Here is a 15,037-nt window from a genome sequence, read left to right on the forward strand (position 1 = left end):
TACATCACTTCAGTCTTGCCTACACCCTCGATAATAAAGAAGAGACTTGATAACCACTGCTAATGGTAAGACTACAGTCTTCTTTGAATTGTGAGAATAAAAAAAAGAATATATTACTTTTAAAAATAAAAGTACTCATTTATCTATTAAAAATGCATGATATATACCAGAGCTGTATAATACACATGCATATCTATAGATCTAGGTAAATAAATAAAACGTTTGTGGAAATGAATGGGAAACCCTTAAGTCTTTAGGGTACCTAATGCATCATATTTGCAAGGCCTGCCAAGCACCCACTGTTTGCCTACACAATAGTCTTAAGAGCTTAACTCATACTGAGATGAAACTACATCTGCTATTCTGCCATTACTAGCACAGCTGGTTACAAGAAGCTCTTTTCTGAAGGTGAACACATACTGAAACCAACACAAGTTCTTGCTGCACAGATGAGCTCATTTCGACACTACTACCCACCTACCCACAGGTGTGCCTACTGCTTCCCAGCTTTTAATGTAACATGCATTTGTTCAGCTAAGTTAGTATTCAGGAGGTGCCCTATAACATCCCAGTGCTGGCCCTTTCCCTACAGTTTGCTGTAACTTAACACAATGTACATATTTTGCCATATTAAGAAAAAAGGAAAAAAGATCAGAGCACTATTTCTGGTACACATTGTAAATATAAATATATACTTAAACATTATAGTGGAAACCTGTGGAAACATTTTACCTTCCCCTAATTATATTATTGCTGGTACACTGTTACGTTTCTAAAATTTCATCCTTTGTGGTAAATTGCATCTAAATCTTCATCACATTTCAATGATTTCTCACACAAAAACCCTGCCCCTCCCGGATCATTCACAATGAATTTTTAGAAAATCTTTTGGCCAGCAGCTCTCCTTTTGTTTGAAGAACGCAGCTTGAAAATCCCTTTCAGAAAGCCATACCCAGCTTACAACTCGCACATGAGACAAAAAGTTGTCAGCTACTTACAGCCAGCAAGAAGATACTGGTAGTACTGCACTGCATCGGCAGCCAGCAGCAGTGGATGGTTTGCATTAAATGGTGGTTGGAGCTCATTCCACTGAGGAGTTCTGAGGTAAAACACAAGACTATTAATATTTAAGCCTAATACGGAGAATGTAAATCAGCATTTCTGTCATCACATATAATTATCTATACAAGCTCACAAAATGTTTGTAATTACTTAAATTAGCTTGTTCAAACACTGAAATACACCACAGGCAGCTGTGCAGCACGACCAAATTGCGCACATTGTGAAGACAATACTTGCTCGTTGGCTGCAGCAAATACTGCACCCAAAAATGACGGAGGCGGTTTAGATTACGCTGGTGAATACATTTAGGACCACTGTATGTCATGGTAACATTATTTAATATAAGCACACTACAGAACCTGGGGAACTTTTGTGTTCTGTTAACTAGCATTGCTTCAATACCGTAAAGTCATCGAGCATTTACAAACTGTGAAAATAAAGCTGTGTAAAGTTATGGACTATTGATCCAATTAGAATTTTCAATTCCATTACAACCTACTCATTTCAACAATAATGGTCTAGAAGTCTGTGTTGTAATTTTAATTAGGGTGGGCCATTCCTAAATAGCTTGGTAAATCAAGTATTGATCAATCCAGTCCAGCAATAAGCAGCACTAAGGAATATGGGAGCCAAGAAAAATCGATAAGAAAATATTTTAAAACGTCAAAAGCACTGACAACAGTTTCTCATCAATTTTTGTTTACTTTCCTCCACATGTCAGGAATAATTTCTTCATCTACCTCAAGAAATGCTACCTTCAGCTACTTACAGGATAACTCGCCTAACTCTCTGCAATGCTTCATCTTGAAAACCTCACTCATCTCTCATGGCAGAATTCTGTATTTATAAATATAAAATATATAAAAAACTAAATTACAAACTGATCATTTAAAATCACCAACTGATAAAGATCTCTATTGATCTTATACGTGCTCACGTAGCTCCGTGTCTATAAGCACTAACAGAACTACATGAGAATTTAGGCTTGAATTTGCTACCGAGAGTCCTCTCCTTCAATGGAAAGCTGTAGGAGTCTACAACAGGTAAAAATAACAGCAAAAATCATGGTGCGGTTCATTCATCCCTTTAAAAAAAAAGGTCATACTCATTTCCTGGACAAAAAGGAGCAGAGAAAGTAAAAGAAATGAGCTACCTAACCAAAGTCCAGCTGGCTCTCGGGCACGTCATCATTTCCAGAGGCGTGTCATCACTGATCTTCGGAGCGGTGCTGAGCGGACGTGGTTCCAATACGTGCTCCACGAGGCTACCATAGCAGCTGATGATATACAGCGACTCCACTACAAACTGTTTTGATTGATCTGTTTGAGAGGAGAAAGAAAATCTCACTGCAATAGCAGAACAGAAACAGAAAGAAATATTTACAGAAATAGGAGACTATTCTTGGAAGTTGCTTGGCTTAATAAACTTGTGGTCAAATACGTCAACTGAAAGAACTGCAGGGGCTGGAGAGACAAAGAGAAAATCATAAAAAGCTCAGCTAATTTTCAAAAAGTATACCTACCTTTTTCTCTTTTCAGCCCAGGATTGTTTGCAAACCATGATCTTGATGATCCGAAGACTGCAGCGACACAAAACTCTCCTCCCACAGACTTACTGGGTGAAATTTGTGGAGCGGGTTTGGTTTTGCTTAAATAAAAAATAAAATAAAACTATGAAAATTGATTCTCAAAAATGACAATGCCCTTTGCTGAACAGCCATTCTCAGATACAAATTTGGAGGTGCTGAATATCTGCTGTTCCCCTATGATTTAGCAGGACTTACAGATGCTCAGTGTTTCTGGATAATAGGTTCCAAATTCCCCTTGATCGCTAAACTCATTAACTTGAAGAACAGCACTGCTCATAATGCAGAATTGCTTAGACTGTTTGAAAGACCCAATATTGAACATTTGCATTCAATAGAAACAAATTCCAAAGGGAATGCAAACATTTAGAAGTCGTTGGGGAATGAAAACACAGAGTCCGGGGCAGCCACCCCAGGTGGTTGGTGCTTCCCAGCTCTGCAGAAGATCACATACAGCTAATGCTCACACTGACTGCTGCTCAGCTACAACCCAGCACAGTAACGATGGCACTGAAACCACCACAACAGACATGACGTGAGCCACAGGTAGAAGAGGGAACAGCATGCAGAGGATACAAGGGAAGGGAAACAATGTGCACACTCGTGCTACATGTTAAAACGAATCAGTAATTACACCAAATAAAAAGATTAAGAAAAATTCTCCTGTGAAACTTCACGATGGGCACGTAGCAGATAGAGTGGTTTGTCATTATGTTGCATTGAAATACGACTTTTTGTTTTTATTTTCTTCTCCAGCTCCCTCCAGGCTTTTATGAATTCAGAACTGTTTTCAGAGCACTGCCCATTCCTTTGGCTAGTTAAACCTGGATCTCATTTGTTCTGTAACAGAAAAGCTGATTGAGAAGTTCATGCACGATTCCTTCTTATCCATGTCCTATTCCTTATTCCATCTTTGCAGTTTGCTTTCTCTCTCTTTCTTTTATTCTGTCATTGCTTCCTTTCTCTTCCTATCCTTCCCTCCTTTCCTTTTTTCTTTCATTAATTCTTGTTCCATAATATATCAACCTGTGATTACACTGTCACATTCTTATTCGTTTTTAAGTAATGTTCTTCAATCCTAAGAGTCGTGTGTGCAAATGCTGATGTGCCATAGGTCACAGCTACAGCAAACCTGTGGTTACGTTTCATTTGCAGAAAAAATAAAAAATAAAATAAAAAAACACCAGGAAAACAACCTTCCAAAAGGAACTCTGCTACACTGACCAAAGTCATCTGAAATATTCAGATGAACGTTCACGGCCTCACATCGGTCCTGAAGCTCTTGTGCTTACACGAGAAGCTGGAACGTCCCCAAAGAGCAATTGCAATTTATAGTCAGTAACTCTGATATTGAACTACCACAGAGCACTTCACATCCAACTGTTACCTCTGCAATTACAGATTACCGGATCAAAAATCTGTGTTCCAAAAAGTTCCTGACCGCAATATAAGAATTTTTAATTTATATTAACATACTATTTATTAGCTGCTCATAAAAATTCTCTGAAATAGCCATCTGTCACAGAAACAGTGCTTTTATCTGGTTCTGGAACAAACTGTGTGTTGAAAACTATTTTCAGTTCTCACCTTCCAAATATTCACACACGGATTCTACTGCAGAAATGATGATGTAATGCGTGCACTAATTACAGGCTTCTTACTTACTGATCTGTACTTCAAACAATCAATGATTGTTTTTAATATAAAAGAAGATCATTGAGAAGGACAGCGTTGCCCCTTCATCAGTACAAAGCCAACCCTGAGTACCAACAGGATTCAGTTGTACTTGCTTCCTATTAGCTCTTGAAAAAGATCTTTCTACACTATTCTAATACTCCTAATATTCTGAATATTTACACAACACAACCCGAGCTTATTGAGATAATTTAAAATGGAAAAAAAACAAACTAGGAGCAAATGCTATCCTCAGCTACAAACCAGAGACATGAAGGACTCCAACCATTTCTTCAAGCCTTTCAGCAGAAGTGAACTTGGGACTAACAATAAATTACAAAATCTTTGCTGAGTTTGGGATGCTCTTAGTCCCAAAGACTTACGCTCAACCAAACACAGACGTAAACAGCGTTGGAGGAAATGCTCTCAACTACATTCTATTTACTCTATATCTTTAAAATGTACATCTTTCAAGGCATGCATTTAAGTGTTGGTTTCAGTGCCAAAACATTTTCCGTTCCAGAATGATGTTTTGTAGGCAGAAAGAGCAGACCCTGTAAAACACGATTACTCGTGTGGTTAAACTTAGACCCGCGACAAACAAAACCCAAGGAGTACTGCTGCATCATCTTGGTTTGTACATGTTTCTGCAAAAAGTGAAGGATGTCAACAACTCTACACTGAAATCTGTTGCAACTGCGGAGCCTTTCAGTTTCCCACCTTTTCACTTTAACCCCTGAGTTTTCATCAATACGTTCCAACTCAAGTTTCTTTCTTTCAGTAGGTCTCAAAAGCGAAGTTATTTTCTGTAACAGTAATGCCATTAGAAAAATAGATTTTCATGTCATTATGATATTTTAACAACTTGAAAACTATAAATCCTCATTATTACGTAGATGCAAACACCCTCTCAGCTTTATGAACGATAACAAAACAGTAATGTTGAAGGTAGGTGGTGAATGACTGGTTTCTGCTAAGGACTTCTGCTCTTTCCTTGCTCTTAGCCTGTCAGCACTTCATAAATTATTACACAAGCTGAAATTAAGGCACATTTGGCCTCACTTTTAAAAAGTTAATTTCAAGGAATCTTCACAATATACTAATTTTCAGAATATTACATTGTATTTTCTTGCTGGAAAGGGTTATGATGCGGGAAGAAGGGCAGGTTGCTGGGAATCAACACTAAGAAATAAGAAAAGTTAAACTAATCTGACCGAAACCTTCGCCCCTAATTTCAGCCTTCCACCGTGAGACACAACGGCCCTATAAGAAACGCAGAGGATAAATTGTTAGCAGACCTCTTCCTGTCTGGGTCTGCCCACCTACACCAAGAATTCACCAAGGCACAGCGGTATCCTTATCCCAATTGTATCGATGCAGAAACCTACAGCAGAAGGTCAAAAAAAAAAAAAAAAGAAGGAAAAACATAATGCAGGAAGGGCCAACAGTCCCAGAGTCTGTCTGCAAAAAAGAACTGTTTCTGCTTATTTCAGCCTAGGTCGGCAATAAGGGTTTTTCCTCCGTCACTCGAGCAAATCGTGCCCATCAGAGCAGGGACCTCGGGCAGGCTCTGCCATCCACTTCCACAGCCGGGTTTGTAGAAAGCTCCCCTTGCTCTCCAAGCCCCGCGCAGCCACTCTGCAAGAAGCCCTGGCATGGGAAAGGCCCGGAGAACTGCAATGTACAGCGTGGGGCTTCTTCCATTCAGTGAGCTCTCTGCAGGAAGGATGAAGAACACTACCGAGCAGAAAAGGAATGGAGACCACCGTGTCCTCCTGCCCCAGAGCACCAGCCCCTCTGTCTCGCGATGCAGGGTGCTCGGGAGGTGGGGCCGCTGCTCCGCTCTGCAGCTGAGCTGAAGTACAATGGTAACGAGAACCTTGGCATCACCCTTACATCACCCTTGTTCTGCCATAAAGTTAATGAGATCTCTGCCTCAGCAAAGGCAATGGCAGTGCAATTTCAGTTTCCAGCAGCTGACATTCACCTATCCCACTTGAAGACGGTGACAAAGGCACCCACTGGAACTCAAACCTCAGCCCAGCACAGGATATTTGGGGGAATTTGCATTGCTGATAATAACTGACTCCTCACAGAGAATAGATGTACACGTAACCAGTAAACAACATACATGCGCATTTTCTATGGAAATGGCACAAAAGTTGACGGGAACAAACTAAAGATAATTAAGGTACCGCAGTCATCTCCTTCGAAAAATGAAGACTTGCAGCAGGAGCATGCAAGTTCTTTCACATTGACAAAGCAACAAAAGATTAAGAGCTACTGAAACCACTCAGCACTATGACTTCTTGACTTCTGTAACTAAGTTTGCCATAGCTTCTGACAGTGTGTTCATAACTAATTGTTCTAAAACATCGTAACTATATCTCAGCTAGTTTTCATTTGCCATTTCCCCACTTTATGTAAGAAGAAAAAAGAATTATTCCTATTAAAATATTCTGAAAATCATAGGCAACTAGTGAGAACCACAGGCTACACAACACAGCTACAGAGTGTGCCTCAGAGAGCTCCATGTCCCCCAGGATACTGCTGGCTCTTAAATTTGTCTTCAATTTCATACAGTCAAACAAGTGACATGGCTTTAAATGTGTAAGTAAATACATTTCAGATCAATGATATGAAGAAATTGATTTACAAAATCAAATATTATCTATAAAATAGTACGATTCTCATTCTCTGCATCCTCTGTTTGGTTTTATATCACCAGTGAAGAGGTTTTAAACACATCAGATTCATAAAAACCAAAGCACCGATCTGTAAGTCACTGCACAAATAATCCAGAGAAATCCACCAAAATGGGCACATTCTGTTTTTGAAGGGAAAAGTTTTCTCATAAGTGGCCACAAAAGTATCAGAGAAAAATACTGCATAAAATGTGCAGCTACAAAATTACTGAAAAGTCCTATCTGTCCCAAAATACACACATTTGAATTACTTTATCATCGTGCCTAAAAGAGGAAAATAAAGACGTGTTCCCAGTTGTCAAATCATGAATAAAACAAGAGAAAGCAAGAAAGAAATAGCAGGCTCCTTTATTCGCCAGGCAGTAAGCTGTCAAATCTCCATTCATTTTGTTTACATAATTTAGGTCTCATTAAGACTTTAATGGAAACAACATGACTTCTTCCCCCACCCAACGTGTGTTTTTTATCCTAATTTCTCTGTAGGCTAGTAAAGACCATATTTGTGAGCTAGCACTGGCATTAAACAAACCACAAAAGAGTCTTGTGAAAGACAGGCAACAATTTCTGAGTCTATTTCATATATTCCCCCTCTTTAATCTCGGCCTTTTAATCTTGCTTCAATCTAAAATCATTTCTGGTTGACAAGCCTCTCTGCCTCGCTTGCTGAAGCGCCGGGAGCAGCGCCTGGAAGGGAGCAGCCAGCAGCCATTGGTGAAGGCACGCCGTGCTCAGCATCCTTCTTTGGAGCCTTCCACTTCTGAGATCAGCACCGGATGAAATGCGCTGGCGCATCACAGTCTGCATTTAGAAGTGGTCCACAGGAATACGGCTTCAGGAGCCAGGTACTTACCGTGCCGTTAATTCTTTCCCATGCAGTGCTCATGTAATAACAATTCATGTGACAAGGAGTAAAGAAATGCCACCTTCCCTTTTGTGTCATAGTGCCTTTGCTTCCCTAGTGTTTGCATTGCTTACGTACCCTTCGTGAGCCGCCCTCGGCCACCCTCCCACCAAGATCTCTCTGCTGAAATAATATTTTCACAAAGACACACAGAGGAACAAACTAATATTAGTAGAAGTGAGAGCCACATACAAGTACTCTAACAGAGACTGATAAATGGAGTTGATGCATATCCTTTGCTAAACTGAAGAACAAACAAAAAAACTGCACCTGGCACCTAAAAGTACGGACATTTCCTAAGAAAACCCGGACACCTTCCAACTTCTTCCATTCTTGATGCTTATAGCTGCAACCACGCAACCACGCGTGATCAAAAGGAGGCTGCCCATTACTTAGCACTGTTTGAATCCTGAACCAAGCTCTGGCAAAACAAAACTTATGAGTTGTTCTTTTTTTGAATTATACTTCAATTTTACGTATTTTAAAATAAATAAATTACTATTTCAAGTATCCTCACTTTAAGGGAACTGTGGTTTGTTTTTTCCCCGGGTGTGAGAAGCTTTTTTTTTGTATTTTCTTTTTGCAGTGCCCACCTGACTCGCTTTATGTCTCTCACTGCAATACTTTACTGTCTACTCACTGCTAATCAGCCTTAGTATCAGGAGGTCATCATTGATGTTTTCTGTCTGCAAGCAACTTAGTGCCACTATAAGAAGGGAAGCTATACAGAAAAAGCAGACTTGCTTTGAAAATCATTTGCAATCCTTTTTGCCTGCTGGGAAATAATTCATTTTTTCAGCTTCTCTGCTACTTAAAAATTAAATGCCCTCTCAAAGGTTAAAAAAAAAAAAAAAAGAATGCATTTGTTTGACAACGTTTCATGGTGAATATGCATCCACAGCTTAAGAAATTATGCAGTGCTTCCACCTATGGATCAGCCATGCAGTAAACAATGTGAAAAAAAAAAATCCCAAACAAAAAAGTCTCAACACAGAGTTATTTTCAGTGAGTACAGCAAATGAATTATAGGCATGCTGGGATTGAACTGGGAACTCACCATGGAGCTTTTATGGAAAAACATCCTGCTCCAAACAGGTAAGGTCTTCACGGAAAGGGGAAAAATGCACAGAAATTAGATGAAAACTCAATTACCAACAAGTACACTCTATATCATGCTATTCAAATTTATGCAGAAGGTAAACAAAATAACTCCCATAACCGTTCACGATGCCCTGAAAGAGACGTAGACCTCTCACGTCACCAGCATGCTGACACTGCCCGCGTGAACCGTGGCACGGGCACCGCGAGCGGCCGCAAAGCGAGGGCTGGCAGCCAGCTCTGCATGCACCACGGCTGGGGCACGCGGGCGGGCTCGGCGCTACAGTTCAAGTTAGACACGGTTCAGTTCTCCTTCCTGAAATCTGCAGACCAATCTTAGGCAAACGCGGTCAAGAGCCTTAAATAGGTGTTGGGAGACATGATTAATAGGCAAACAAAGAAAATGAGCAGCAAGAGCAACAAACGTGTGGCTGTTCCCCACCAAACACTGAAGGTCTGCATGGGACAGTTTGAACAGAGGTACGTGCTAAGCAAGAGACTGCAGCACAAAGAACTCCTCTCAGAAAGCTCTGCAGCCCTAGGATAGAAAGGTACTATCACATTAAATATCCTTAGCAACTGGATGACACGGAAATCTTATTCCCCCATTTAAAAGCTTGCACAGAATGCAGGAAAGAGAACCTTAATTTACTTCAAATACATTTGATGTCAAAAATCACCCGATACGTAGAGCTTAGTGCTTTTGGCCACTCAGCAATGTATCTGCTCCATCATTTTGTTGTTGCTGAAGAACTTGGTACAGAGCATAGTTCTCAGCGTGGTACCACACGCCATTAATTTTAGAGCATTTTGAATGGAATTTCCCCTTGTTTACATCGCAAGCCATTGCTGTACTGACATTTGCATAAAATCTGAAAAGCAGAACAGGAGGTCAGCGTGGAGCTACTCATGCTCACAGCTTCTTTGATTCCCATTCGGGATGTAACACTACCCACAGAATTACGGAATGACTGATTTGGTAAATGCCAATGTGTCATTTTTCTTTTCATACTCGGACTCAGGGGTAAATTCTGGCTCGTTGAAACGAGTGAAGTACTTTCAGGCAATCAGCTACACCGAGCAGGTCTACCACTGAGAGGTACAAAGCACTCAGCCTTATGTATACACATCTAAAATTATACCAGCACACACACACAAAAAAGAAAAAACAAAATCTGGCACGGGTGCAACATCAAGGAATGCAGACATCTTAGAAAAAGACCTTTAAGGTGAAGGCAGAAAACTAAGACATATATTCTTCTACATTCTAAGATGTAAAAACCCAATGAGGAACAGAATACTGTGGAAAAAAAATCCTGTCCTCACTCCTCATTTGATGGAAGCAGCTGCCTTTCTACACATAATGCATCGTATTTGAACCCTGACAAAAACCCAGCTACACTGCACGAAACGTGTGACTGTAAGCACTGCACGAGTGGTGGGACGTCCCACGCAGCCACTACCCAGCGCCTAACGGAGCCGAGGGCTGTTCTCATGGCTCAGCATCACGTCAGCTCTACTGCACATGTTAAACACTGAATGGAAAACTAGGTTCCTGTACAACCCACAACCAGTCAAACTGAATTCCCAGAACCTATCTTGTGTGTATCTGAAGAGTCACCGGAGAGTGGGCAGCTCTGACCGGGAGCCTGGAATTTCTCATTACGACCCTGGACGTTTGGCAAGCAATTCGTTCTCCTCCTGCCTCAGTTTCTCTGTCTGCACAAAGCAGACAAATGCTGCATACATGAATGCATTAGAACATCGTGGAAATCTGGGGCTTTTAGCCCACCACACAACACTGACCCAATTATATTTTCAAAATAAGAAATTCATTCTAGTTTAAATATAAATTACTTTGGGGGACACAGTCTTCAGTAGAAGATTTCTTCTTGTTTTGTATTACTGTCACTGTTGTTATTATTTTTTTCAAATGTAGACTTAAAATCCTGTGTTATGTAGGAAATGTAATTAGTCAAAATCAGTCAAAAGACCAAGGTATAGCCTTATACATAAGCCATGAGAAAGACAGAACATAGATTTTTATGTTCACGAGTTCCACTTTCTTTTAAAACGACTATTTTTTCCTAAGCTATTTATTTAAGCAATTGTTTTTCAGTATTTCCTTCACATAATATGGATGGTATGTTAATGGGGGGAGTACAAATTACAGGATAACCCAACCTTGAAAAGACAGCACCAGATGGCTGCGCTCGATGACAGTAACAGAGCAATGCCAAGGCAGAAACCTCACCGAGGTCCTCTGATCTCGTGGCTAGTGGGGAATTCTAAAGGAAAATTAATAACTGAAGACGATTTATGATTCAAAATTCTAACAGCATTTTCTCAATTTCTTATCTAATTCAGAGTTTTTAGCAAATTCAAAACTGAAATATTATTCAATTTTGTTACGTTTAATATAAACGTGTAACTATTTAAATTTTTAATAAACTTTGCAATACTGACTTACTCTAACCCTCACTGCTATCACAACTGCATTTCGTATCAGTTACGGTAGTTGCTTTATAAGCAAATTTATTTTATAAAATGTTAAAGCGACGTAAAACATGTCTGAGAAACGTGCCTGAGAGTGCCTGCCTGCCTGCAGCACGCTGGGCAGTCGACCCATTTTAATGAATTCTTCAGACCTGCTTCTAATATTGCCTTGATTTGCAGTTACTGTACCTCCACAACTACAGTATGGCAACATGACTTTGCACTCCTTATTTTTGCTTGCCCCAGTAGTGGAACATGGGATTAACCAAGCCTTTCTTAGTCGAAATAGGACAAATGGGTATCAGTGATGTTCAATACATGTAATATAAGCAATGGGAAACATCACAATGACAATCTCTCAGCCTGCTTCAACAGCAGACACTTAACCTACTCCTCCCCTTATTCTGGGTATAATGAGGACTGAAAATGGGGAATGGGATGAAGAATGGATGGAGTTTCATGTTTAAAAACTCACTATCTATGGTTCTTGGATGGAAAAAATAAACAGTTTGTTTCTTTTCCTGCAGGATGCATTGGATGTCCCCGTTTTGACAAGACCCATCGAATATAGGGCACATCTTTGTGTTTCACTAAATCTTAATGAATTTGAGAATGAAGTATGCTACAAATACAATGACCATACTGCTTGAGAAAGTTAAAACAAATGCTGCTGGCAGAGAAGTCCATTTTTAAAATAGGTTTTCTTTTGGGACAATTGCTCCATCTTTTATTTCCCTCCTTCCTACTACAGTGCATCTGTGTCCTCACATTCTTACAGTGGAAACAAACTACAACTCATTCCACAAACACAAGGCACACTTACAAAGCTACTGCAAAGCACAAAGCTGTCTTCTAACATATTCGGATACACTGCCTTGTATAGACAAGCGTGAGATGGATCATACAGCTCTTCCTCTTTCCAATCTATAAGCTCTTTGTTACAGGAGCAATGAATTAACCCATTCATGAGACCTGAGAAGGAATTCACCATCACTATTAAAATCCTGAGAGGGAAACTGAGGCACGGATCTATAAAGACTTATTAAACCTATCTCCTTTACTGTCTTGCATCCCCCTAATCTTTAAAACATTAGCTGCTTCCTTCCTCATTAGTGCCGGAGCCCCTTTGGGAACGTCTATCTGCTCCTCAGAATGCGCTGACAGAACAAAGTGCAGGAAAGTGAGTCAGCGGGATGACAAAACATCGGGACGAAAACGAAGTGCTCCGTGGAGGTGGGGAAGTTGGACTGGGAGACCTGAAAAAGCAAGGGAAGAAACGGAGGGCAGGGAACGGGGAAGCAATCGTGAGGGGCGAGAAGGGAGGGACCGCTCCGAGGTACACAGCGCTGAGAACAGAAACTGCTCAGGATCAGAGCTCAGCGCCCGAGCAGATAAGGTTCCCAAACGTACAAGTTTACATGAAAAAAATATCTGTGATGAACAGCACCGCCAGGACACAGCTCCAGATTCTGGTCTTTCATTCCCATTGGGCCACTGTGAACGCTTCTAAAGAATTTACAGCCGTTCCACTTGTCAGATAAAGTGGCACGCATTGAGCTCAGCCGAGACAGATCGTACTAAGAGCAGTGATCGGTCCTTTCACCTGAAAAACACGCTGCTGTCCTGGACACCGGCAAAACAAACCCCGACATGGTTAATAAAACCTGAAAAACTTCATTAAGACATCATGTATTAGAGAAGCTAAAAGCAAATAGAATGGAGGAATCCAGAGCGGGAAATTATACAGGGTCCTTTTCGTCTTGCTTTTGACTTTCCAAAATACACTGTCACAGAATAAATGTGTCATTCTTTAAAACGTTGCAACAACGGAAAAGGAATCTGCTCTGAGGGCCGCTGAACAGCGACTGCAAAACCCAACCGACTGCACGTCTGCCTCCTTTTCTGATCACTGCACAATCACAAGGTTAAGCAGCTGCTTCCAAAGAAGAGCCTTGTTTCCTTGGAGCGCTGCTTAAAGGTGCTGACCACGTAGGTGTAAATACATCTGTCTTTTGCCATTTGCAGTAATACATGCCTCCTACACTTCTCAGAGCGAGGCAGATGGTCCCTGTCCTGTCTAAATATTACACTGTACAGACTTACATTGCTATGTGTTTCCAGAAATATGAGGGCAGATGTTAAATATGTTAAACACACGCTTTGCCCCCTGGAGGTTTAAGTTAAGGCTGCTGTCTCAATTTGGTCATTTTAGGCATGCCAGGCTTCTTGGATGTGAGGCATTCCTCCTAAATCCCCGCTTCATAAATACAGCTTTTCATGTTAATTTTGTGTACTTTCATCAAACATTTTGGATGCAGAACAAATGAAGGAAGCACTCAGCTTAGCGTTACACATCTACACCAGCTTTGCTGAAAATTATGATCCCCATTCACGAAAACTCTATTTACACAGCAGGGTATTTCCCATGACTGTTTTTTCCTCCCTTTATATAAGCCTCACTATTTTAAATTTAATTAAATTCAGAAATTACAGAAAATAATAGGGCACGGGCAGGTTGTGAGCAGTAGAATTTCATCAGAGAAAACTATGGATACGGACGCTATTTTGAGTACGTTTAAGATAAATAAGAATAAAACATTACATTCAAAATGTGGATTTATTGCATCGGTCATGGTCGCAGTGAAGTTTGCCGGTATCAGCACGGCAATAAAGCAGCAGCCGTTGTCAGGGCAGCTGTGTGAGTTACTGTTATCAGCTGAGCACCTCCAAACCTGCACCAGTGACTGCTTTTGTTCAAACCATCGCCCTCACCGCCGCTCCTGTTCCTGCCTTCCCCCATCAGATGCCTTCTTATGCTCTTCCTATGTCTCAGCCCACCTAGTTCCAAGCGTATATTTCTATGAGTCCACATTTCTGTTCTCCTCTGACTGTACTCTTCAAGAAACCTTTGTGGTACTTTTCCTTTTTCAGGAACTGTAACTTGCTGTTTATTTCCACGTACCTTTCCTGAATTGCGTTTCCCCGCTGCCCTCATCCAAAATCCCACCCTTCCTCACTATCAAAATTAATCGGATTGCTAACACAATCTACTACCCTTGCAAGTGCTTAAATTGTTAGCAAAAAAAAAAAAAAAAAGCAAACACAAGCCATCAAAACGTGTATGTAGAAGGAGTAAATCACAGCGTTACCCTCGTACTACTTCTTTACTGCTTCCTAAGACCCATTTTCAGTTATCTACGGAGTCAGAGACATAACTGCAGGTAGCCTCTTTCCTTTGGGCAATCGAGTGTCCACAGCTCATGACTTGGTTCTACACATCCAATGAAATTGCTGTTTACAGCAGTGAGAGCAGGACTGCACTGTTAGACAGACATACAGAGAGATATGCATGTACATACGTGCATGCAGATGTCAGCTTTAGAAGCTCATCATGCATCCTTAGCGCACTAAGCAAACGGTAACAGATTTCACAGAATGCTCAGAACACTCCAGCACAGAATGTGGGAATTATTCAGGGGAGAGGAAATATCCCTGAGCTCTCCTTCCGAAAAATAA

At 40.7% G+C, this 15,037-nt stretch overlaps 1 protein-coding gene across 7 annotated transcripts in view; it reads right to left on the reverse strand.

Annotated features, from left to right (window-relative positions):
- Positions 1 to 15,037, reverse strand: part of BCAS3 (BCAS3, microtubule associated cell migration factor) — a 312,898-nt gene that overhangs the window by 185,218 nt on the left and 112,643 nt on the right. For all 7 annotated transcript variants that reach the window (XM_021415884.1, XM_021415890.1, XM_021415885.1 and 4 more), the window contains exons 17-19: positions 2,585 to 2,709; positions 2,216 to 2,381; positions 999 to 1,099 (exon numbers count right to left, since the gene is read on the reverse strand). In XM_021415884.1, the coding sequence (XP_021271559.1) occupies positions 999 to 1,099; positions 2,216 to 2,381; positions 2,585 to 2,709 (392 nt within the window). The remainder of the gene's footprint in view (positions 1 to 998; positions 1,100 to 2,215; positions 2,382 to 2,584; positions 2,710 to 15,037) is intronic.

The sequence above is a fragment of the Numida meleagris genome, chromosome 18 (genome assembly GCF_002078875.1).
Source record: "Numida meleagris isolate 19003 breed g44 Domestic line chromosome 18, NumMel1.0, whole genome shotgun sequence".
Taxonomy (NCBI): Eukaryota; Metazoa; Chordata; class Aves; order Galliformes; family Numididae; genus Numida; species Numida meleagris.